Source organism: Nannospalax galili, unplaced genomic scaffold (genome assembly GCF_000622305.1).
Source record: "Nannospalax galili isolate Female #2095 unplaced genomic scaffold, S.galili_v1.0 scaffold284, whole genome shotgun sequence".
NCBI classification, from domain to species: Eukaryota; Metazoa; Chordata; class Mammalia; order Rodentia; family Spalacidae; genus Nannospalax; species Nannospalax galili.
In genome coordinates, this window is record NW_008354281.1 from 4,631,308 (window position 1) to 4,657,732 (window position 26,425).

At 35.2% G+C, this 26,425-nt stretch overlaps 1 protein-coding gene across 1 annotated transcript in view; it reads right to left on the bottom strand.

The window, feature by feature from the left end:
* Zfpm2 (zinc finger protein, FOG family member 2) overlaps positions 1-26,425 on the bottom strand; it is a 476,524-nt gene that overhangs the window by 215,390 nt on the left and 234,709 nt on the right. The window contains exon 4 of the mRNA XM_008851514.2: positions 25,107-25,225. Coding sequence (XP_008849736.1) covers positions 25,107-25,225 — 119 coding nt within the window. The remainder of the gene's footprint in view (positions 1-25,106; positions 25,226-26,425) is intronic.

A 26,425-nucleotide genomic window follows, 5' to 3' on the forward strand; every position in this document is an offset into this window, starting at 1 on the left:
AAAATTTTTATGAAAAATTATTGAAAGAATTAAACAATTTTCATTTCCTCTGCACTCGTTACAAAAATCTTTCTTAGCAATACAGTGTATCAATTGACAATCATATATTTTTACCTCATCAGAAACAGGGTTGGTTATCTGGAAAATATTCATGTCTCTGCCCTATGTATATAAGAAGATTAACACGGAGAACAAATATTTATCCAATTCATTTTAATCCAATTTTTCTCTGGCTTATATATTTTCAAGATTTTATGTTCAAAATCCAAGCAATATTTTATTTCCCTCAACTACATTTATTGTCACAAAATCTAATAGCCTAATAATCAATTTTTTAAAAATGTGAGCTAAAACAGCAAAGTATACTAATTTAACTTATTCTGGTTGGTCTTAGAAGTTTTTTTTTTTTTTTTTGTCTTTTTGAGACAGGGTCTTCTTGTAGCCCCAGCTGTCCTGGAACTCACTATGTAGACCAGGTTGGCCTCGAACTCACAAAGATCCATCTGCCTCTGCCTCCCAAGTGTTGGGATTAAAGGCATACGCCACTGTACCTGGCGGTCTTATACTTTTATAATCCATGTTATTAGTTTTACATTACATGAATAATACTTTCCTGCAGTTCACACTCTGTATGATGCACTCCCACCGGAATATCTGGCAATGCCTTTAGACATTGTCATTTGTCACTGTCAAGAGAATGGGACTGACATCTAGAAAGTGGAGTCCAGTGTTACTGCCACACAGCCCACAGTTCTCACACAAGGAATGATCTAGTCCACAGGGCGATATTGCTAAACGTGAACAAGGTACTTTAATCTATGTCTATTAATCCATGGTTTCCGGTTTATAATCTGAAAAGAGACCTGTCAGCAATTCTTTTTTGGATTGCTCCGAGTCTTTCAGTCATTTTATGATGTAAGGAGCAGTCAGCATTTTCACTGTGTATCATTTTCTCTTGGATTAAAGACAGGAAAAAAAAAAAAAACATGTTTCTAAAGTATTCTCATGCAGAAGGCATTTGTACCATTATGTAAAAATTAACATATTAAAATGTCTGAGACTTTAAATTTGAAATACAGTCTTTTTGCTTATTTCTACAGCAGTTTTCATGATCTCACTCATGATATTTCATGTAGATGGCATCTTTTGACGAGAGTTAGATCCAAGCATTTATTTTTTGTATAATTCTTGGAATCATTTTATATCATACCTAAGACTTCATTAGATGGTAAACTCCAGGAAGGTAATGATATTTTTTGCTATTTTATTTGACACCTCAGTAAAATGAAAAGAAGAAAAATCAACCCTATACAGACAGACACACAAAGAGAGTGAGAGAGATCTAAAACAAGTTTAGATAATGTGGTCAAAAATGTAAATATAGCTTGGTGTTCTATCAATCCCAAATAAAAGGTCCAGCAAAACTCACTTACATACATTTCTTTGAAAAAAAAAGAAAGTGGTAGGAATTAAAAGGTGGAAAGGAATTCTATCTGGTGCTAATTTCTTTTGGCAAGCTTTTGAAGAACTGTACCATTCCGGATGAGTCAAAACAAGACAAAACAAAACATTGCATGGAAATAATCTGTAGTACCGTTTGAAATAAACTAGGCTAATGATTTAGCAATTTACGGAGCTATTTTAACACACCCTAAAGTGTGGCTTCATTCATATTAAACAGTTCAGTAGTTGCTCAAGTTTCAGTGTTCTTTTTTGGTCTGTAGGGCTTTGCACATTATGTGCCCCATTTCCTGACACTTTCCCCACACATGTGTACACAACCACAAGTGCGCACACACACATGTACACACACAGTCTGAATCTTTCCAACTCACAACCTACTTTTGGGTTACTTTAGCTCTATTCATTTTCCAGGCCTTCTTTCTAGATAGCACTTGTGGTTTTGTTTGTTTGTTTAATTAATAAATATGTGCTAGGTAATGTTCTAGAGCACTGTATACCAAATTTCTGATTAATAGTTATATTAATTGTATAGTATACTAAATTTGTCCATTTGTCTGAATTCTTCACAGGAATAAAATCTTCAACATTACCATATCAATGTCTATTTTGAGTATTTTAAATATTTTGAAATATCTTTAGTGCTTAAAACAATGTCTGGCTCTTCTTTAGTTAATAATAAATTGCTGGATTAATTTTTGGGGCTGAATGAAATAAAACACATAAACAATTGATAAACAATTGTCATGAACCCATTTCTACTCAGAGCACATGTATAATTTGAAAATTATGTATTCTAAAAGAAAAAAAGAGTATCAGTGTTGAACTGATTTGGAGACCTAGAACCTTAGAGGAAACACCAGAAGTTTTCCTGGTGCTAATACCAACTGGGGTAAAAGGAAACACACACACACACACACACACACACACACACACACACACACACACAATCCCAAACTACCAGTTTAAAGGCTTACATTATTATTCACCACAGTAATTTTGTATTTCCTTGTTTGAGAAAATTTTCATTCATAATGCCCAGCTTGGAAATTAAAAAACAAAATCCAAAATGCTACTTTAAAAATTATATGTCAGATCACATGGCAACAAATAGAAAATGGTTGGTAATTTATGAGGATTGTAGTATAATGCATTGTATTATCTAGATCAAGTCCCAGTGCTTCCCTGTGCTAAATTATGAGCAATGTTATTGGTTTAATGATATTTTTCCTTTCCTTTCCAAAAGGGGCTATTTGCTTCAAGTTGAAGTTAAGGAGAAAGAGTTCAGTGCACATTGCATGGTTTTTACAGACATATGTTCTTTATCATAAACACTGTCTTACCTTAAAAGACAGGAACATAGAGATCCAAATAACAGCTCTATTATCTCAAGTGTTGTTTGCATTTAACTATTCATCCCTACTCAGGGTGAGATACAAAGTGCTGTCAGATACTAGTAGTTTTCAAGACATTGTCCAGATGAGTTTCTTGGGGATTTTATCAGAAGGTTTTATCAGGCCTCATTTGATAAACGTTGCTACTATTTGCCAAGTTGGAATTTTTGTAAAATTCCTTAATTTTATATTGTTAATCCATCAAACACAAACACATGATGACTTATCGTATTCTACAAGAAGAGAAGACTTGTTGGATTCTGAAGAACTAAGGGGACGGAGAGATGGGAGAAATGGGTTGTCTTCAGCTTGCTCAACTCTATCAACTGTGCTGCTTTGTGGTTTTTGACACTAGAAAAGAAAAATACCAATACATAGGGCTCAATATCCTACTTTGCTTTTCCTTGGCCTATTCAAATCCAGAGTTGTTAGGAAAAAGCAATATACTCTCTTTAAAGTATTTTTGTTGTTTTTGTTAAAACACATGTTATAAAATGTACTATTGCAGTCTTAAAGGCATAAATTTAGATATGTTTGGGAAAAAATTAATTTAAAAAATTAAGAATTCTTTATTTCCCAAGTTAACTTTAAAGACATTCGAACTGAGTTGTTGTGGCATTTTTATTTGGAGTACACTTCTAAGCAGAAATGTAAATTAGAATTTCTCAATATTTAAAGATACGGTCTTTGTACCATTATAAAAAGGCTAAAATACAACTCAGGCTCTTTGAAAAAATAAGTAACACATTTTCAACAAATAACAAAGTTAAAAGAAAACAAAATTTGAAAATTCATGCTATTTCGTGAGATTTTAAAATAATTTAAAATGATCTTCTATATTATCATATGTATTTTAGGAATAGAAAATAAGCTTTCCCTACAGATGAATACAGTAGTCTACAGAAATCAAATTCCATAATGCCTTTACTAGTATAGATGGAATAGATGGAATGGGTGATGAATGGGGAACTTGGACAAGTTCAGAGTTCTGAGCTCTAACCCTGACCTTAGGCAAAATCTACTGTCATTCACTCTAGAGCCTTTTGTCCACACCAACTTTGTACCTTTGTGTCTACTCTCCAACCATAGGAGAGCCAATTTTCTTTAAGCTCATCTTTCTCAGCTCTGCTAGTTCCCTTTCTGCTGCTCCCACCAGAAACTCAAGAAAAAAGCCTTTTAAGACTCAACAATACAAAAAGAATACATTCCTGTTACTGTCCTGGCAGATGAAAGAGCTTAAGCTTCAAAGTTCAATTTATAAATTTAGGAATCTTAAGATGCATAACCCAAAGAAAAATAGTTCTGAATTTATTTTTCCAAAACTTGCTGCTTGTATGTTGCCTATAATGCCTAAAACTTTCATAGTTTGTTATTTGCCTTTAGGTTTTTTTTTTGTTTTTTTGTTTTTTTGTTTTTTTTTTTTTTTTTTTTTTTTTTTTTAGATAGGGTCTCCCTGTAGCCCCAGCTGGCCTGGAACACACTATGGAGACCAGGCTGGCCTCAAACTCACAGAGATACACCTGCCTCTTGCCTTTATTATCTATAAGTTTCACATTTGATGGATCCTAATGACTATAGATGAAAACATATAAAAGGTTTTTAAAAATTTCAGCTGTAGGGGATGGAGAGAATGCTCAGTGGTTAAGAGAACTGGCTACTCTTGCAGAGAACCTGGATTCTGTTTCCATCATCCCCATGGCAGCTAACAACCATCTAGAATTCTAGTGCCAGGGATCTAATATCTGCTTCTGTACTTCTGCAAATGTTGCATACCTAGGTACACTTATGTATATTCATGCAAAACACTCATACGCATAAATGTAAACCAATAAACATTTTGAAGTCCATCTGTAGTGAACATATAAAGATCTCTTTTTATAGTCAATATTCCAAAACCAAAACAATATAACAATAATTTACATAGATTTGCTCTATATTAGGTAAAAAAATATTCTACATACCATTAAAAATATACAGAAGGATGTGCACATATCATATGCAAAACAATACTATTCTATACAGAGGCCATGAACACCTACAGGTTTCCATATCCATGGGCTATCCTGAAACACTTCCACACAGGTAGTGAAGAATAACTATAGAAAAAAGTTGCATATATTTAAATAGATGATGAAATAATAAACAACTTTCAGGAAGCAGGAAAAGTTAGAGATATACCAGATAAACATTTGAAAAATAAGTTTAAAAATGAGGGCTACTGCTGAAGACAAAGCATACTTGGGACACAGGATTTGGAGCAATGGAGCTGGAACTTTCCCTGATGGCTAACTTTCACAGCTTTGAAGAGCACCAGGCCAGGTGCTAAGGAAAACATTAATCAAAGGTAAAATACCAGTTTCAAGACCAAAAAACCATATCAATGACCAACACAGACTATGACATTGGTGCAGTAGTGGCACTTTTATTGTGGGGACAAGCAACAGCTATCTAATTGGACTAAAAGCCCACTCAATGGGAGGAAACTCATGTGTGGAACTGTAAACATAGTCAAATACACATTGCCGGAGAGGTCATAGATCTTAGAGAAAAACCCCAAGACTGCCACATCCCTAGACTAATGTAATTTCTTACTGTGTGCAAAATATGTACCATTATAATTACAGAAAAATATCCTAGGCACCACTCATCAAAGAGGCTTCTTTTGCACAAGAGAGACTATTACAGAGTACCACAAATGGTCACAGACACACACTGTCTGTGAATTGCCCAAGCCTAAGTGGCACATCTACAATACAGTCTCTACACCTAAGGCTCACAGAACATAGAACAGAGGCAAAGAGGACACTAATGAATATCTCAATTCTCATTAATGATGCTCCCTCATGCAACAGGGGCCCAGGAACACAAAAGGTCACAAATGGCCATAACATAGACACTAAGAGTCTGCAGAATGCTGGTCCTTGGACAGGACCCCTATATTATCTTTCACCCACCCAGGACTCAGGGACCATTGCAGAAGAGGGAGTGGAAAGATTTTAAGAACTAGGGAGGAGGTGCATGACCATATGAAAACAGAGTTCTACAAGTTCCTGAGAGTCTGCTCTTATGAACATACAGCAATGGTGTCAGCATACACAAGACCCATGAAAACTCAAGCAGACAAAAACAAAAAACAAAAAACAAAAAACAACCCAGCATAGAACTTGGGAAATGTACAGCAGATCCTAATTTCAGCTGAAGAAATATTGGTAACTGATTCCTGCTGGGTGAGGAAGAGTTGATGTTCCTAAAGCAAGGGACTCTAGATAAACTGACTAGACCTCAGTAGATGAATTTGTGCTGGGGACACTAACTTGACAAAATAGGCCTTAACGCAAATGACAGAATGTATGAATTCCAGTGAGGGGGCTATGGGAGGGTGCCAATGTGGAAGGAGGTATAAAGATGATTAAGATTGACTACGATGTTCTGTATGAAATAGGCAAAAATTCCATTTAAAAAATGAAGGCTGTGGCTAGAGAGATGGCTCAGCAGTTGACCTGAGTTCAATTGCCAGCATCCACATGGCAGCTAACAACTATCCCTAATTACAGTTCACTCACTTCTGATCTCCTCAAGCATTGCACAGCATGGGTGCACTTACACATATGCAGGCAATACACTCATACACACAAAATAAAAATAATGAATTTAGAAAATGAGAACAAAGAGCTTTGGCTTTATTGAAACCAGAAATGTCACATGGATGGTTTCTCACTAATGTTTTTTATCTGAAGCACAAATATGAAGAAAAGTATCCAGATTTATAGAAGCATATGCCTAAAGGAATTCTTTAATTACAATTTTATCAGATTCTTGTTAATGAGGAAAAGGAGCAACATAGGCTGTTACATCATTTTCAATCCCTGGGAAGACAGACAAGCACATTTAAAGATTGAAAAGTTTTGCACCAGGCACCTCGACTTTTTGTTACATTCACAGTGTGTACTATATAAGGATTTTTCTACATTGGCACCATTGGGATTTGGGTCCAGATTCTTTTTTGTTGTAGAAAGCTGCTGTATGCCTCACAGGATTTTGATCAATGATTCCCATCTCTACCAACTAGGTACTAGCAGGATCAAGTCATCTTCTGCTCTTCTAATTTCTCATTTCACAGGTGTGACAACCAAAACAGCTCAAGGCATCACCAAATGTCTCTCGGAACACAAAATTCCCCAAGTTGAAAACCACAGAATCAATTACGTTTGGATAATGAATTATCAAGTTAGTTTTTCATTCATTCTAACTCACTTTTCTGACTTCAACTAGTTTGAAAACTATGATATGCTTTCACCAGTTGTATACCTATCTGAAACCTAATATTTACAGGTAGATTGATTCATACAGTAATGGGTTTCCAATCTTTCATCCTTTACATTTGAACATAAAGCACTAGACAGAGGCCTTGACAAGATAAAATTGTACACTCTTGTGCAACAAATGGTCTCACATCCACCCGCATGCTAACTTTGCTATTAAGCAAAAACAGACACATTTTCAAATATTGATTCCAACTAATGCCTGATCCTAACAGGCATGATCTTATCAAGTCCCTGCTATAATAGAAGGAGTGTCAGAGTTAAACAGAGTAGGTTGGGATAAGATCACAATCTTCCTCTCAACGATGTGATGATATCACAGAATGGGAATTGTACTCAAAGTAATTATCATTAATAGATCCTGGTACAAGAAAGAGCAGACCTGATGGGGGCCTAAACAAAATTGAAGGAGATAAAATGAGATTGGTGAGGTTCATAATTTAAAACACCAAGTGTTCTTGATATGCTTGTTCGAAGTTTTAAATACTAGGTTTCAAGTGAATAAGGAAATATAGAATGATATTTGTACAATAAACATGGAAGAGAAAAATACTCCTTTATTGTTGAGTTAGTTGTATTTCACTTTCTAGCCCATTATGTAAATTCAGATTATTTCTATTTTTTTATCTAATTTGTATTTATAAACAACGAATTTCTAAAGGAGCTATGTGTATTTGTTAATTGCAGTTTGCCAGACATCTTAAGATATATTAATCTCCATCACAAAATAAGAATGATTTGTTTATAGTATTTACACAAGCTTAAGTATATTTGCACAATACTTTATAATGTATCTTAATGCAGAAATAGCCCAAAGGAGTCTTTTTCAGCTTTTAAATGTCAGATGCAGGTACTGCACTGAATCTTAGCCATATGTCTCAGGAACCCAAAAGCTCACAATGAAGTATCATGCAAGCTATACAAAAGCCAGATTGCAGTTTTAAAATTAATAATTAAATAAATATAATGACATTAGTACATTTCATCTTCCAGAAGGTCTGTTATGCAAATTCACTGCTGCTTACTGAGATTTTTATTCTTATTACATGAATGCAATAAATGCATGAGAAAAGATGCTGGTGATCATGAAACACAAATGGTTTTGCTAAAAAACTATTCAGCATTGATTTTGTCACAATTCATTCTAATAAAATAATGTACTTTATTTATCACACAATATTTAACAAAGAGTGCATGATAATTAGTTGATGAATGTGATCAAATATGAGTTTGCTTATGATTATTACTAGCATTGTTATTGCTATTATTCACTCTGTCCTGATTTTACTAGGGAGGTAAAGAGCTAAACAATATCTTAGTTTTTGTTTCTCTTCTCAAACGGGTGATTAATTTTAGGTGCTGAAATCTTTTGGATAATCACCAAGGATGAATGCATCGCTAAACTCAGTAGTACTTAGAGGCCCCTATACAATACTAGTTGTTAACACAGGAAATGAGAACAGAACATGGCTACGCTTATATCTTGTCTGAAATTAATGCAGTCATTGACCTTAACCTTATCAAACCAGTTCCATCACCAAGTTCAAAGACAATAGTAAATAAATTCTTTTGGACCCAAGAATACCAAAATATAAGGACATTTTTGCCTTTTATTTCTCCTAATATGTACTCATAAGTCTGGACTTGGAGAATTGCTCAGAACTAGACCACTTGCTTAACATGTACAAGCCCTGGGAATCTTCCCAGCACTATAAATAAATAAAGTTTAAAATGTATTCACAAGTAAAAATTAAATTTTCATCAAATAATTTCATTTTTTAAATAAACCGGTGGAATTTCACAATGGCTTAAGATACAAAATACATCTCTTCACTATGTAGTTTTCTTTTCAGAGCTTTTAGTTTGGCCTTATATCATAACATATACATGGGCAGACCTGAAGTATAAGTTGATACTAATAGACCAATGTGCCCACACAGGCTAATAGTTGCTGTATCAGCATTTGTCCTCCTACGTCTTCATGCAGCTGCTTATTTGCCTTGACTAAAGAAAACAAGTTACAAAGAAGTCATATAAGGTTAGACCCCAGTCATTTAGCAGGCTGTCACAGATGGGGAATGCGCAAGTATAAGGACCATCTGGATTCAAGAACCATGATGCACCTATGTAACATCAAATGCAGAGACCAGAAGAACACAGTTGTGGTGTCTTGGTTCACAGAAGGATGGAAATATTGACCAGGCTGGGCTATACTTGAATGTCTCCCAGCAAATACAGCAATGCATTCATCTCACTTTCTTTCCAGTTTCCATTTTACAGCAATGGATTAAACAAAGAAAGGAAACTACTATCTGAAAGGAAAATCATCAGTTTGTGCAATGGTACATGGAAACACTGATTTCTGTTATTTCCTGCACAAAGGGGCTTTATGCAAAGAGAAAGCAAATGCCACAGAGTGAATCTTCGAGCTGAGTCTGTTGCCAACAGGCTCATCACTGTTCTTCATCTCTGTAACACACACCCATGATATGCTCTTTCTCTTCAGCCTGCTAATCAGGGTAGTGGTACCCGATAGTGGATGATTGACTAAAGAAATCAAGATTGAACTTATTCCCTGAGGCACATAGTACCTCAGATCAAAGAGCACACATGTGGCATCCTGGAAATGCAATCCTTCTGCTTTCACCTCTCAACTCCCTGACACAAGAACCAAAGACAATAATCCTCTGTGTAAATCAACGATGCTGTCCCTGAAGAGGGAGCTAAGACTTAGAGGAAGAAATTTGGGGATCTGGATTTTTAAAAAAGCTTAAGGCTAGTTTTACTTTCAATTTTCTGTAGTCCAACCACAATGGGAAATTAAGAAGATCCATACTGAATGCTAAATGCTTAGAACTGAGACCATCTCTTTGAAAAATAATAGAATCTGATCTATAAATTTTACTGTATATCAAAAGATTATTTCAAGAATTTGACAGAATGATAAAATGGGGATTTTTAAATAAAAGTACCTTTACTTACAATGTCACTAAAACACCTTTTTTTTAGCTAGTTCAGATGTCATTATATTTCATACAATATACACTTAACAGAGAGTATTCAAAGAAAATTAGCCTCCCATTTCATAAATAAGAGCACACAGAATAACAGCAAAATCCATCCTGACTTAAGATCAGATTGTTGATGGAATAATGAGTATTATAAATATCAATGTAAACTATAAATTTTTTTTAATGCTGAAGGAGCTATGATGGCACCTCTCTTTATCAGTTTGCTAATATATTTTATTGCATTCAACAAACAGCATTCCTCTTAAAGCATTATAAAGAAACTCAAGCTCCAGTCAAGCAACTTTAGCAAGCAGTCATTCATTGCACAAGTCAATCTGCTTTATTCTCACATGCTTCAGTGGTAAAAGCCATGCTATGTTATCAATACAGCGTAATGCTATTCTCCTTGGAAAGTAGCTATAGAACCCAATAATTTATCACTTCAGGTTCACTAGTTAATTTTTTACAAAGAATTGTATCATTTTCTAATTGGTCAACATGGATGATGCAGATCTGGAGAGAATTCCCATCTGAAAGCTAATTACTGCGACATTTTTAAGTTTCCATGCATTATAACTATTTTGTATTGTTTGATGGCAAAAAATAAAATGAAACAAAACAAATCAGTTCAGACTACAATGCATTTAAAGAATAGCCTTGGTAAAACAATACAGTAAAATGAGGTAAAAGAAGATTAGATTGTAGTAATTGACTAGCTAAAATGTACTCTACTTTCCTTGTTTCCCCTGATTTCCCTCTTTTCAACTTTAAGATAACTGTATTTACCCTGGGAAAGATAACTCTGAGAACTATCAAAGAATATTCAACTAACACAGTAGACAGCCTTTGTCTTCAGACACTGTCACCAACTGACACAGATGATGTACTTTTATTGTCAAAGTCCTCAGTATTTAAGGGCACACAACAATTCAAGACTAAGTATCCATTTAAGCTCTACAAGTTGAGTAATACGTAAATTTTGCACCAAGCATCGCACTACTTTATAATAATAATAATACCTCTACTGGACCATTTTATTATTTTAAGTCAATTGATAACTACTATATATAAAACACATGGTTATCAACAGCTTGTGATCATTGAAACTCACGAAGACGGCATAGTAAGGAGAAATCCAAAGGGGATAAGTTCAAGGTCCACCACAGACACTAAATAACCATCACAAACTGCCTGTATACTTTAAATCATTTCTAGAATATTTGTAACACCTACTTCAACATTAATGCTATCTAAACCATTATGCTGAGTTGTTTAGGGTCCAGTAACAAGAAAATTTAAAGCTTGCACATGTTCTGTATAGACATAATTTTTCCCCAAACATTTTAGATCCAAGCATATAGAACTCGTGGATATGGATGTGAAGCATGATGGAGCACTCTGAGTTTTATTGCTTTCATTAAAAAAAATTTTATTCTCTTTGACATTTGTCATATTAAATTGAGTCTTCCTAAAATGCTCTAAGTGCTCAAGAATTATGTTTTGAAAACTAAATTTTATCTAATTTGTGCACATGTATGTGTGTCTTATGTGAATATGCACAAGTGCAGGTCCTGCAGAAGCCAAAAAGAAGGTCAGATGCCCTAGAGCTGGAATTACAGGTGGTTGTGAACCTTGCATTGTAAGTACTGAGAACAAAACCTGGGTCCTCTACAAGAGCAGTAAGCACTCTTAACAGATGAGCCAACTCTCCAGTTCCTATAAACACATTTTATCCTATATATTGATATGCTTTATTTATATACATTTGTTTAAAGTTATTTACTAGAGTACATACAATATTTGTATGTCAACAGACATTTTGTCTTTCCATATGATTTAAAATAATAAAATTATCAGATAAAAATATTAGCAATATTAGCAATATTACTGTTTAAAATATAGCTTAACTTCTAACAGAAAAAAATATTGAAAACTTTCTGTATTTTCCAAAAACAGAGGAATTTTGAGGCTTTTATTTAGGAAAGTGTACAAAAAATAAAAAAAAAACTATTAATATATTTTTATCTTATATGTTATCTTAAAAAACATCCATTCTATGTGTATGCTTGAAAATGATTTTTATGTTTTAGGTTTCCTCAAAACAATGTATAAAGGCTATGAGTAGAGTTCAGGCATATTTAATTAATTCAGATATATTTAATGATTATATGAGAAATAATTGTTTTCAATGAGAATTCAGACCATTGTATCCCTGCTTTTTAACAGAGCTCAAAACTTATAGTACATAATAAATAGAGTCAAGTTATCATTTATAACTTTATCACAATCATCTAAAATAGGAAAAGGTATAGATGTACTCATTTCACCAGTAGTCAATGCAGCAATGGAGAACTGCTGTAATGAACATGAAATAATAAAAGTAATGGTTTCACTACTGTAAAGAAGATTAAAATAGCATACTATGCAGTCATACACTTAATGAGTGCCAGCAGGAATAATTAGGGGAGATAGATCAGTTTGAATAGCCTATTTCTACTCTTTTATCCAGACCCTTACATAATCAACAGTGAAGAGTTTAGATAACACCCACTCCAATGCATTTTTAATAAGTAAGTTGAAGAAAACATAAGTGACAATGAACATATACAGGATAAGTGTGGCTATTCGTGTAACTCTATCCTTCCAGAACTTTCATAGGGAGGAAAAGTTGTGCTCTGAATGGACATGGTAGATAGATCTCTTCTGTCATTTTTTTTTCACACAGGCAATATTTTAAACAAAACGGGTCTAAAGCTGTCAAAGTTGAACTCATCAAAGAAGGGCAATTGAGTTTTAAGGGTACCTCTCCATCAGGCAGCCTCAGCAGAGTGTCTGTTCTTCATTTCCGGGCAGCTGAGCTTCTCTAACTGAGCCCTGGCCAGTCCAGGTACATGAGGCCACCTGACAACTACTTTGTTTTAATTCTTTGGGCCTGTGTTCTTATTCATAAAGCAGACCCATAGCAGGATGAATGAATGTAAAGAATCCCAGCATCTATATACCTGGCCTGAAGATATTTACAGTTAAGAGCATGCTAGCATTATGCTTGCTATAAAATGCTGCTTTATTTTGCTGGAGGGTGATCTGTCTGTTTCTTCTTTAGGGATAGTAGTGTTTTTGTTTTGGCTGGCCTGGGATCAGCAGATCTGTTTCTAAAGCTCATTAGAATTTTCTTAGCTGGATAAATTATTTTTGAAACATTTAATGTGTACTTTTTTAGTCCAGAGCAAAAACATCTACATTTATCCCCTTTCAAAAGCTCTGATAAATAACTAAGGTACATTTAGGCTCTGAGATAGCTTAACTGGACTATACAAGGATCCAAAAATTGCCCAAATGTAATCAGCATTGTAAAAGATGGCTTCATGTTTCATTTAGTCATAAAATGGGAATCTACAGTATATAAAATGCATTGGTCCCTCACATCAAGTTCATGAAGACAATGATTGAAAATGTACTCTCTCTCAGATTAAAAAATGACCTGATGAATACCCAAAGAGGCTTCTTGAGGTTGCTGGAGCATATATATATATTTGTGCGTATGTATGAATGTGTGCATTTGTGTGTGCGCATGTGTGTTTCATTTTTGGGTTTTGGCCTGGATTAACTAATCACAGACTTTGGAGTAGATGACTTAAAAGAGCATCTTGAATCTCAGACCCTCAGTCTCTGAATTTTAACCATTAGAGAACCTTTGGGAAACCACAGAATGTGTGGCCCAGAATCCCTAGGACCCCGTTTAAGGGTCTCTGCTGTATTTCATGGCTCCTGTAGTCCAAAACCATGCACTCTACCCCCACAGAGTCTTTCCAAAGCCATCTGGACTCCTCTTTTCCCTTATCACACTGATACAGGCCTGCATCATCCTTAGAGTCTTTTTACAGGGGCTACAACAATTGGGGGGAGGGGGCCCTACAACAGCTCATTGTCTCCTCTCACAAAACCCTGCCACGGGGCACAGATTAACACCAAAAAATAGATGGCTACAACCAAGAAAAACCATTTTTCACAATGCCTCCATGTGATTAATGAAGTAATGGAGCCGACTTCCATCCTGTGCTCTTCCTCCCCAGCCCCTCTCCTGGAGTACCAGCAGGCACTTCCGCATGCCTCCTTCCTTTGGAAGATGTCATTTTCATTTTCACAAATTTCTGAAGGAATACAGCAGTAATAAAACTACCCAGACTCTTTGTTGAAATTTTCAGGTAAAGGACAAAGTTTCTTTTGCCATGTCTGAACTTTATTAATGAATGCAAATGTTACCATTTTGTTGTTGCTCCTGTAGAAAATTAATTCTGCATGTATTAAGGTCACGGTGATCATGGTAGATGCACATGTGAACACCACAGGGTACTTTTACATGGACAACAGATATTCTAGATATGCCTGAGCAGTACTGGCTTTCAGAATAACATGCTAATGCCACAAATGAGATTCAACTCAGAATGGGAGGAACTCAGATGCTCCTGATCATGATAGAATGCTCATGCTTTTTACACACAGAACTGATGGACAAGTGCTATTTGTTGGACTTCTTAATTAACACTGAAATCTGAGGCCTGTGAAATTCTTTTGCTTTTTCGAGCTCTGTCCCATTTCTTCCCATTTCATAGTGTGGTACTGTCTGCATAGTGATGTCCTATTCTTCCCTTTCTGTACAGAGCTCTAAAATGACATAAACAGAAGATTGAGTTAACACTCTAAAATACAAACCTACCTCAAAAGTGAGTTGTACATGGTGAACTACTTTTCCAAGCGGTTAGAAATCCCTAATCACACACCTGAGAAGAGAAATGCTTTCTAAAGAATAATTTTGCATTGAAAGAAAACACAGTGAAGCTAAGATAATTCAAAAAGAAGTTTGACCATGAAACCCTTCTTTCTTTTCTTAAAATGATATTTTTTCCCTCTGAATCTGCAGTGACTATCTACTTAGATGGTAAATGCTCTCGGTATATACTTTGTCCTCCTCAAGGCTGTGCATTCTCAGAATACTCACATTAATAATGCCATGTGATCACATGTATATTTATACATGTGGGCATACATGTGTACAGGTATTTCCATAGGATGACAACTGAAGCTATAAGTTAAGAATATCCAGACATAGAACAGAAGTGAAAATAGCTGGATGCCACTGCTTGAAGATTTAGCTCAGCAACTAAAAACACTAACTGCTCTTGCAGAGGACCTGGGTTCAATTCCCAGCACCCACATGGCAGCTCACAACCATCCATAACTCCACTTTCAGGGGAATCCAATGCCCTCTTTTGACCACTGTGGGCATTGCATAACATGGGTGCACTTACATACAATACATTTAAATTTTAAAAAGTAATAAGAAATAAAATATTTTTTAAAAATGATCTGAGGGATGAAGAACCAACTTTCTATTCATGACTATCTCTCAAAAAAAAAGGAAGGAATCCAGGTTTACATAGAAAACTGCATGTTTCAAAGTGACTAAATGCATATAATTTTATATAATTTCGAAGCAACTGTATGATGTAGGCCTGGTATAATAACCGCTATTTTATAAATGAGAAAACTGAGAGAATGTGTGATTACCCAAGATAGCTCAGCCACTTTGAGTAATAACAGGCAGGGCTAGACTCAGGCTGTCCTGACCCCATCATAACCTCTTTCCCATACTTTCTATCCCATTTTAGGTGGATACAGTATGCTAGTACTTGTTTCTCTATATTATCAAACCAAAAGAGACACTCTAACAAGTGAACTACTTCTGATTTCTAATTCCAGTGAGATTTTCTTTAAATTAGGCTTTATATTTGTATACTTAATTCTAATTATTTTATTTATGTATATGTGTGTGAGTATATTCCGTGTGTGTGGGGTGCTTGTGGAGGCCTGAAGCAAGCATCAGATCTCCTGACTCCTGGGTCAGAGTTATAGGCAGTTGTGCCCCCCACCCAGTGAATGCTGGGAATCAAACTGGGATCTACTGGAAAAGCAGCACCTGCTTCATATTTTTTAGCTCACTTCACTTAACCTGGAGACTTAGTATTTAAATAAAGGAGCCACTGATCATTTTCTATGTGAAAATCATAATTACCTTCAGAAATAAGAACACAATATGTTTCATTTTCAAAAGTGTCTTTTACTGATTGTTGATTTTGGCTGTGATACTTTATAGGACATAATTTCTTTTCTTCTATTCAAATTAATTGAATTTTCTTTTGTGATTTCTCCTGCTGCTCCTATTACATGAAAATTCTTTTCTAGCCAGAGGTCAAGTAACTACTTATGCAAATTGTCCTCCTTGGTAGCCAGCCTCTGAGATGACCCAGAGTGATGCTTCCTTTTCACTTTCAAGCCTTTGTTTATTCAATTCTTCTCCCTTCAGGGTGGGCTAGACATAAGGAACAGAATTTAGGTAACACAATAAGATGCCACTCTTAAAGTTATGTTCTGTCTTGGCCTCAGTTTTTGCCCTATAATTTTCTTGCTCATGGATGACAGCAAATACGCTGTGATCTGCCTCCTGGAGGAGCCTACTAGGCCTAGGAACTGAGTTTATAGCCACCTGTGAGCTGGCAGACTGCTCCTCCACTACCTGAGCCTTCACATGACATCAAAGACTGGTTGGCTGTCACTCTTTTTGGAGGCTGTGGCAGAAACTATGCCAAAGACACAAACAAGGTAACCAGAAACAGCCATGAATAAAGGATAAGGAAAACAAGCCACAGGCTTGCCTGCATACACAGTCCTACTTATATCTTGACCTTTAAAACTAAATACAGATAGTCAGGGATCTTTGAAAAAGAGGAAGCAGGAAGATTGTAAGAGCCAGAGGAGGTGGATGACCACAAGAATATAGTCTTCCTTCAGATAGCTGATCAATTACTCATATGATCTCACAGCAATGGTGACAGCATGCACAAGTCTTCAGCAAGCTCAAACCAGACAAAAATCCCAAAGTAAACATGAGGAAGTGGGTAAGAAACCCGAACCCAACCTAAGGAACTTTCAGCAATTGATGGCTGCTAGGAAGAGGAAGACACATTGATCACATTATCATAATATGAACAACTCACCCCTCAGACATTAGTTATCTTAACAGTGTAATAGTGATATTAATTTCAGTAACTCTATGAAATCATCTTCTTGGATCCTAGAAGATCATGAATAATCTTAAACGAAGAAAAAAATACATGCAAATATGTTGAGTTATGCATCATACCCAAAGAAAAATTTATTTATTTAAATTTCAGGTAATGAAGGCAAGTGTGATAATACACTTGTAACCCCAGTACTTAGGAAGCTGAGGCAGAAAGATCAGAAGTTAAGAGCTAACCTAGACCACATAGTGAGCTTAAATCCAACCTAGGCTACATGATATATAAAAATATATATATAACATACAATATTATATTGTATTATATTATAAATATATGCCACAAACTATGCATAATAGGGAATTGTGTCTTGGTTTCCACATTTCAAAATTCTAAGTCAAACTTACAAAATTTGGAAAGATCACTATCAGAAGAAAAATGTGAAAAAGGGATAAAACTAAGCATACAATTTAGCTACACACAAAAAATGCATTTTGGAGGAAGATAACAATTATTAGGAAAGATACAGTTAATGCCTTTGATCTTATTATTGCCCAGGAAGATGATGTACTTTCCATCGACTTGGAACTGTCAACATCATAATGCAGTCTTCATTATAATACGGCCAGTCTCTTCAGATTAATGAACAGCTGATTTCTCTGGTTTTCTTCCAACGATTTTAGTCTTAACATGATTCTTTAATGTTTAATTTCTTAATTTTAGACTCACATTCTAAGGATGTCTTCTAGTCTCATTCTGGAAAGCTGGCCAATGTGCCGTTTTCCAAGGCTCTAATGCGTTAAATGACTTGTTTCACATCTTCTCTGAGCAGCTCCCTTGTCCACTCAGTCTCCATTAATTCTCCACATACCAGATAGAGTGTAAGAGAAGCCAGGATCTTGCCCTCCCTAAGAGACAAATCTACAACCTCCATCAATAATGTATTTCACCGAAGCTTCCCAAGAGGAACAGGGAACAATTAAAAAGGTTGTAAGTCCTTGCACTACTAGAACCTAAGGGCATCCGTAAATGAAACTGGCTTAAGCCCAATTAGAGGAATCGGTACATTTGTCTTCTCTTGGAACAACCCTGCTCTTACGGTTCCCATCAATTCAGTATAAATCTGACTGATCTTATCCAAGAAGTTAATAGAAAATTGCTCACAGTGGGAGACTGCCACCTCAGTTTCCAAGCAGAGACAGATGGAATTTCCCAGATGGTTTGTCACTGGAAAACGCAATGCTGGATGTGACTTCACAGAAAGCATGGTAGAACAGAACACCTTCTTGGCCTCCACCCATGTCATAGTGAGGGATCTAAGAATGATTCTGTTGCATATAAATCTTAATCACCTCAAGGGTACAACAGCCACTCCTCCCTACCTGCTTCAAAGAGTTGCTAGATATTACACTGAAGTGAGTCAATACCTATCAAGAAGCCATTGGGGACATATTACCTACTTGGCAAAACCTAAAAAAAACCAGATGTAGTTACCCTACCCTACAGAAACTTTCACTCAAATTAAATTAAAATTAAAATGTAAGTATGTTAAAAAAACAAAACAGGAAAAATAGATCATTTATTGTGATACCTATACTGCTAAGTTGGTCAGATATAGCAAGACTATAGTGGATATAGAAATAGAAATAAATTTGAAATGGGATTTGAAATCCTGATTAAGGAAAGGTGACCACAATTGCTTGATGCATGGGGTGGGGGAGAAAGGAAGGCTCACTTTGCTCATTTAAAGGCTGTTCCTTGAGATCTTGCTATAAGCTAGACAGTAGTCTCAGTAGCAAGGATATAAAAATAAAAAGCAGATAAGCAATATATGGTGTACATGGGGAGACAGATAAGTAAACAGGGTAGTAGGTGCCCTGATCTTAGAAAAGAGCAGGTAAGAGGGAAACACTTGGAAGAGGTTATCTATTCTAGAATCCACACTTAGGGGAGGTTTACATTGGAGACCTTGAACACCAAGTAAGTATATATACCCATAAAAGTGCAGTTAGTTCACAAAAATGAAGTCTACCCTTAGCAGAAAAGCAATAAACACTGTATGGGTAAATACCAAGAAAGCCTATTTAAGGCTTTACCAAGGCATTTGGGTTCTTTTGTGTTCTTTAGGATTTGAAGCACTAGAGTTAGGGGTTAGTGTTATTTAGGGCACACTGTGATTTAGGTAAAGGTAAAGGAGACAGGACAGAATGCAGAAGGAACAGTTGAAAGAATATTGTGATAGTTCAAAAGCATGCCATGGAGGTTTAAGTAAAGCAGTGATGAAAGGAGCAGGAAGAGGGGAGCAGGAATTCAGAAAGCAGGATGTGCAAGGAGAATGTTGGAAGATGACTGAGTCTAAACAGAAGAGAAAAGAGAGGGTTGTACCTCCAGAGAAAAGAAGAGGGGTGAGTTTTGGCTACTGTGTGTGTGTGTGTGTGTGTGTGTGTATGTGTAAGCGTTTGACAAGTGAGATGAGAAGAAGAAATGCAGAAAAGGTAGGGGAGCCCATGAAATGAACTCTCTGCAGAGTCAGGAAAGGGGATACAGAGCCGGAAGTTCAGAGGTAATCAGATGTCAGAAGTCAGGGAGAAGCACACAGACCATTTGTGAAGGCAATAACACACCCTTCTCATGACTAGAGGAATTTAGTAGGAAAGGCATGCAAAATAGTTGAAATATGCTATATTAGAGAAAGAGTAAAAAGTCAAGGTTAGAGATTTTTATTTAAATGTCATTTGTAAATTAGTAGCTGAAGCTTTGCAAGTGGATAAGCTCCCTGAGGCACTGGGAACAGAGGGAGAAGAGAAGAAAGGCCAGAAGTGTTTGGGGAAATAAGCACAGTTAAATTAAAAAGAGCCAAGACTCAGAGAATAGTAGAAAAGCACAGCAGTACTGAGCTCAGATCAAAATGTATATTAAAAAGGAAGATATCATTCATAACATCAGTATCAGTGAAATATATGACCCAACAAAAAGTCATACTTCAGGAAATTATAAATTCTATCATTTCAATGGCAATGCTGGGAGGGTCTGGATGGATATGTGAGACTGGCCAATATGAAATTCATTCCATTGAAGCAGATTTTGAGTTCTAAAAACATTTATTGACTGTCTGTTATGTGCCAATGGTAGAGGTCCAAGTGGGATAATAAAGATTCACAAAATCTATGTCTGGAATCTCAACTGTAACTTGAATGTTTCTTAGCTCATTACTGTTCTTTTTTTTTTTTTTTAATGTGTATTGCTTGCATGTATGTAAGTGCACTCATGTCGTACAATGCCAGCAGAGGTCAGAAGAGGGTGTTGGATACCCTGTACATGAGTTACAGATGGTTGTCAGCCATCATGTGGGTGCTGGGAATCGAACACAGATCTTCTGCAAAGCAGCAAGGGCTCTTAACTGCTGAGTCATCCCTCTAGCTCCTCATTACTCTTTCTTAGAGGCATCTCTATATGGCTTTCCCATACTTACCCTGTGATTGATTTAAGTACACATAGTTTATTGAGGAAGTGACATCAGAAAATTTCAACAGATTTGGACAGGGCAGAAAAATATGCTCATAAAGGATGCTTATTTAAGCCACAGGTAGATCAATTCTGTCAACAAACTCTAGACAACATAAATGACACTTTAAATTTTATAGAGAAGAAGAAGCAGGGGTGTGGACCTGTCAATCTGTGATCATCATTAGTTCAGGATTGCCATGGAGAACGTGACATCTCTAGGACTTTCAATTTCCCTGGCTTGCATGGAATTTGCTTCTGAGGCTGGAAAAGGTCCACAGGTAGAAAAATCACAGGTGTGTCCACTAAACAACTTTTGGATGCAGTGATGCAGCAGTATTTGGGTAGACATATGTTTGAAATCATGCATGACGGTATGAAACTTGAAAACCCTAGCAGGGAATGCAACTGGAGATGAATACAAGAAGTGATGGAACAAGAACAGTGGGACAAACGGTGGCATCTAGTAAGTTCATGGCGTTGTCGATAAAGAATCACTATTCCTCTAATGCTTTCCTCAACCAAATAGCTATGACAATAACCATTTTGAAATATTAATGGTGAAGCTTGTGTGCATTATTTTATTATTGGTCAACAGAATGTCTACAGGGTCTTTTATATATGTATTGCCTATTTGAATAATTTGGTGTCACAAAAAGCTGTGGAGAAGTCCAAGTTTCTATTCTGATTAAACAGAATGATGAGATTTCTCTAGTAAATTTTACTTTTTAATTTAGAAGGTCATAAAGAGTCTGATTTTCTGTAGTAAATAAATTGCGACTTTGTATTCATGTTTAATTACGTGTGTCTGTTGCCTCCTTCTAGCAGTTGGTGGAATCCACTCAGATTAGTTAGCTGCTGACAGATGATACATTCAAATGCAAGTGAGAACAAATGCCACTCAAATTCCAAAAGATTAAATAATCTTTTAAATAATCTTTATTCTTTGATGCCTATTAGGTACTACCATGTTCTAAAAATAATGAGAATTAGCCTATCATAAAGATCTTTGTACTTGGAAAAAATACAAGAAAATCTTCAAAGACACTACATATATATATATACATACATACACACATATATATATATGTATATATTCTACATCTTCAAGGCAGGTACTGATCCAAACTTGAGGTGTTTTAAAAAGTACTCTATTGTTAGTATATGCTATTCTCAATTGATAAATTCACAAGACTTTCAAAAACACCAAGTGTATTCCACCACAACAACACTTCATATATTGTTTATCAGTACTGATGTGGAATGTTGGAAACAAGTATATGTTCATCTACAGGTAACAACTGGTTGAGCATATAAGGCCACAAGCCAAAAATTGAAACATTAAAATGTCACAGATCACTGAAATGTATGATTGTTAATTTTATGTGTTACCTCAAAGGTTGCTTTTAACAGAAATTAACATTTAAATAAATGAACTTTGAATTAATAAATTATTCTCCATAACACAGGTAGACTTCATCCAATGAATTAAAAGTCTAAATATAACAAATAGAGTGGCCTCTTTTGCCAATACGGAGGCAAGAAGAAGCTGCAAGTAGCTTTTGGACTTCACCCTCATCCTGTATTGCCCTGGGTCTCAGCTCGCCAGCCCACAGTGAAGATGTTGGACATAGTAACATTCTTACCATTTATACCATGGCCTGAGCTGAAACTTTATCATAAATCTTTATATCCAGATACATCCTATTCTGTTTCTATGAAAAATTGCAATCATTTGGCAAAATGCCAAACTTAGACATGTAAAATCCCCAAATACCAAGGTTAATAGTTTGTTTATTTCATGGAAACTGTAGAATTTTTAATGTGCAAGATTTTGATAGATCCATTTGTATATATGACTGACTGCTAACAGGAGCTAATACTTACTGATAAATCATCTATGCTATCTCATTAAGTCTTCATAAAATCCATATACAGCTAAGTATTAATATTATATTATAGGCAACATTTCTGAGATTGCAACAACGGTTGAAGAATCAAACATTCCAATTCCTGATGTGGCAGTTCTCTCCTCTCCGATACTTCATTATAGAGATAAGTATTATTTTCTGTTTTATAAACTATACCTGGCCCAATAAGTATATTTACTATGCTGCTGCTTCTATTATCAAACTTTTACAGCTTGAAGCATCTACCAAGATAAGAAGGCATGGGTAAGAGAAACTCTATTTCTACATTCAGTGTATTATATTATTTCAAAGATGGCATTTGTCCAATCAGTTCTTGTGTTTTCTTCTATAGACCCTATGTGCCTTGGAATTCTATATACATACAAATAAATGCCCAGTCTGCAAAGGCTTGCTGCAGAAGGTGGCATATTGTTAATGCTCTTCAAGATGGAGACTTGAAAGTTATAAAATGAATTTGACATCTGGCATGGAGACTCAATTAATTACTGTGTTGGATTAATTAGCGTTGTGAATCTCTTGAGCCAATACCATGATTCTGAGCATAGTAACATCTCATTGGTTCGTGAATAAAAAATTTAAAGTAGCATTCTAATCTAAATTTGATTCAAGGTAGGGTAAGGAATGAGTAAAATCTATATTTATGATATAAAATAGGGACTAAAGTTCTGTCCAAATTCAAAAGAGACAATACTGCTACATACATCTTTGAATTAATTCTGTTATCATGTTAATTAGTCCAAGTAACAACAAACATTTTGCACAAAGTAAAGTAAATAAACAAAAAAATCAACAAACTTTTCTAGCTATTGCTATTTTCTTTCATAAACTTAATATTCATGTAAAAATCTTCAGAAATTTAATATGCTAAAATCATATTTAGATGCTCTACTGAGGAGGCAGTGTGGTAAGTCTCAAAAAAGCCAATTTTGGAATCAAAACCCAGAGCCTTTATTTTCTCAACTACTAAACCAGAATTTTAAAGAGAACAAATTTAAACATTTGTTTGGAGGGGCAAATGAGCTAATCAATTTCCAATTTTCTAAGGTCTGTCTGAAAATAACGAAAGCTTGAAGTACATACTAGTTACCCACTGTATGATGAAGACTATGGTACTATAACAGAAACACTACTGTGTTTAATGAAATAAAATCACAGATAAGTTCTGCCAGAGAAAGTTGTTTCAAAAGAAAAATATTTCAAAGATATACTTCAGTGGAACATCTAATTTTTGTCATTGAAACAGGTTGCTTCCTAATACACCATATTAATTAGATATTTTAATCTCTAAATAGAAGAAACTGGGCTATTACTATTGTTTTTAAAGAATTATTAGCAATAACTGGTATGATGTCATAGAGTATTCATATGTCTAATGTACTATCAAAATTATTAAACATTTCACATATATTAATTAAATTATTCAAAGATGTTAAATGTGACATAAAACAGCTTTGGACCAGTAGAGGAGTGTTCAAACCACAGAATGCTGCTCTGTAGGGCGTGACTGCTGCAATAAGATATTAGACTTTCACAGATAGGTTTATTTTCCACACAGTACAGCTTAACATATGGTAAAATGTCAGGAATCTATCATCTTCTAAATATACAATTATATAAAGATTAATAAAAAGTTTCACTTCAGCATAGATATCAACATGATACAGCAAATGAGAAAATGCTGTCTCTTAAATGAAGTACAGGTGTCATCTAAACGGTAATAAACTATTGACAAAATAACAGAAATGACAAAATGTTGTGCTGGTTCTGATAGGCAATGATAAATGTTTCCAGTATCTGAATTCTTAAATAACTTTTAAACAGTGCTAGAGAGAAAAACAGAAACATCCAGGTGAGTGGCTTTAGACTACTATGTAAGTCTACCTTCATCTGGACAGTCTTCCTCTTGCTTTTTGGCTGTCTATATAATCCTAACAAGCAGATAACGTTCTGATCTCAGAACTTTTATCAAAAGATGTACAACAAAATTATAATACTCATCATTCATCCCTACCCTTTTAGATACAAACAGTATTTTGAAAGAGTAATTCAGCTGTTTGTTTCTTATTCTTTTGTAAACCTATAACGAATGACAATTAATTTGTGTCATCTAAAAATAAAGGTAATTGTACATTATTATTAAATGTGAACAGTCTTAGTCTGGCTAAGCAGATAAAGCAGAAAGCTTATAAATTATCTTACTAGCCAACCAATTAATATGAGTAACCGGTTTCATCTTGAATTCTGTATATATTTAGTCAGAAACAAACCACTTAGACATATCTGATTTGAAATCCATAAAAATGGCAAAACCAAAATTTTTCAGTGATTTAACTGAAAAAGCAAGCAGAAATAAGATCTGAGCTATGAAAAAATAAGAGTAGTCAACCATCTCAGAAGATCCACATACCAAGGAATTATTATTCAAATCCATCTTCCCAGCAAAGGGCCCCCAGGTTGTTCCCACTGGAAGCTGCTGCCGACTCTGAATTTTTCGTTCTCCATCTTTTTGAAATACTTCCAGCTCTCCTGCAAACATTGGAAACAGAGGCGATTAGAACACTTCTACTTGTGTCTTAACAATAGCCACCTCTTTGTGCCTATGTTGTACATGCCCAGTATTCTGAGGATTCATACAAAGAGAATTGTTACACTTGCTTGAAAAAAAACAACTGATCTTGTGATCCTCTGAGGAAATGAATACTTTTCTTTATAACTGTTTTCAAATTTGGTCCAATTTATTTCTTGCACATTTTCATATATATAATCTACTAAAGTTAAGACTTTAAAAAGTGGAATTGATAATAGTCCCTTTAAAGCATTGATATAAAGCCAAAATAGACAGGGAACTTTGGATAATAAATTAGACTAAAATTCTTACATCTTCTCAAGATTTCTGAGGAACGATATCTAGTGTTTCTAAAAGCAGGTGACAATCTTCCAAAATTATTATTAATTTCAGTAGCTAAAATAGGTACAGGTACAATAAGTAATGATACTTCTTTTTCCAAATGAAAACTGTTTTGTCAATTTGTTTTATTTTTCTCTTTTTCATATTTTTGGTTAACAATAGTCAATTCAAAGCTTAGAACAAAGCAATAGCTTAAAATTATTAAAGAGAAACAGGAAATAAGGACAGTACACTTAATTACATGAACTAAGAATTCATTGGATTCTTGATTAATAGATAAATAAATATAAAAATTATTCAAAAATAAAACATGGCCATTGGCTTAACATGGTTTTAGTCACATATGGAAAATAATTCTCACTAAGGAACTGGAGGTTTCAGTGATACTTTTTCCCTGAAAGCATTGCTATATCATATGACCAACAAAATTCTGTTACATTTTAAGATATTATTTCATTTGTGTAGTTTACTGTTTTATGTGACAACAGACAATGATGGGGAGAACTGGATGGTGAGAACTATAGGCAGAAAGCTGTATGGAATAGACAAAATCCCAGCACAGACATGTGAAAGTGGATAAGAAATTCCGAGGCAACCTAAGAAACTTGACAATTGATATCTGCTGAGAGGGGGAAAAACAGTGTGTTACAGGGATGGAACTCTAGGTGGGCCCTGTGGATGGACCCACACTGAAGGACTTTTAGGACACAAATCAGATTCTTTAGGCCGTATTACACACACACACACACACACACACACACACACACACACACACACATACACACACACACACACACACACACACACATCTATGAGAG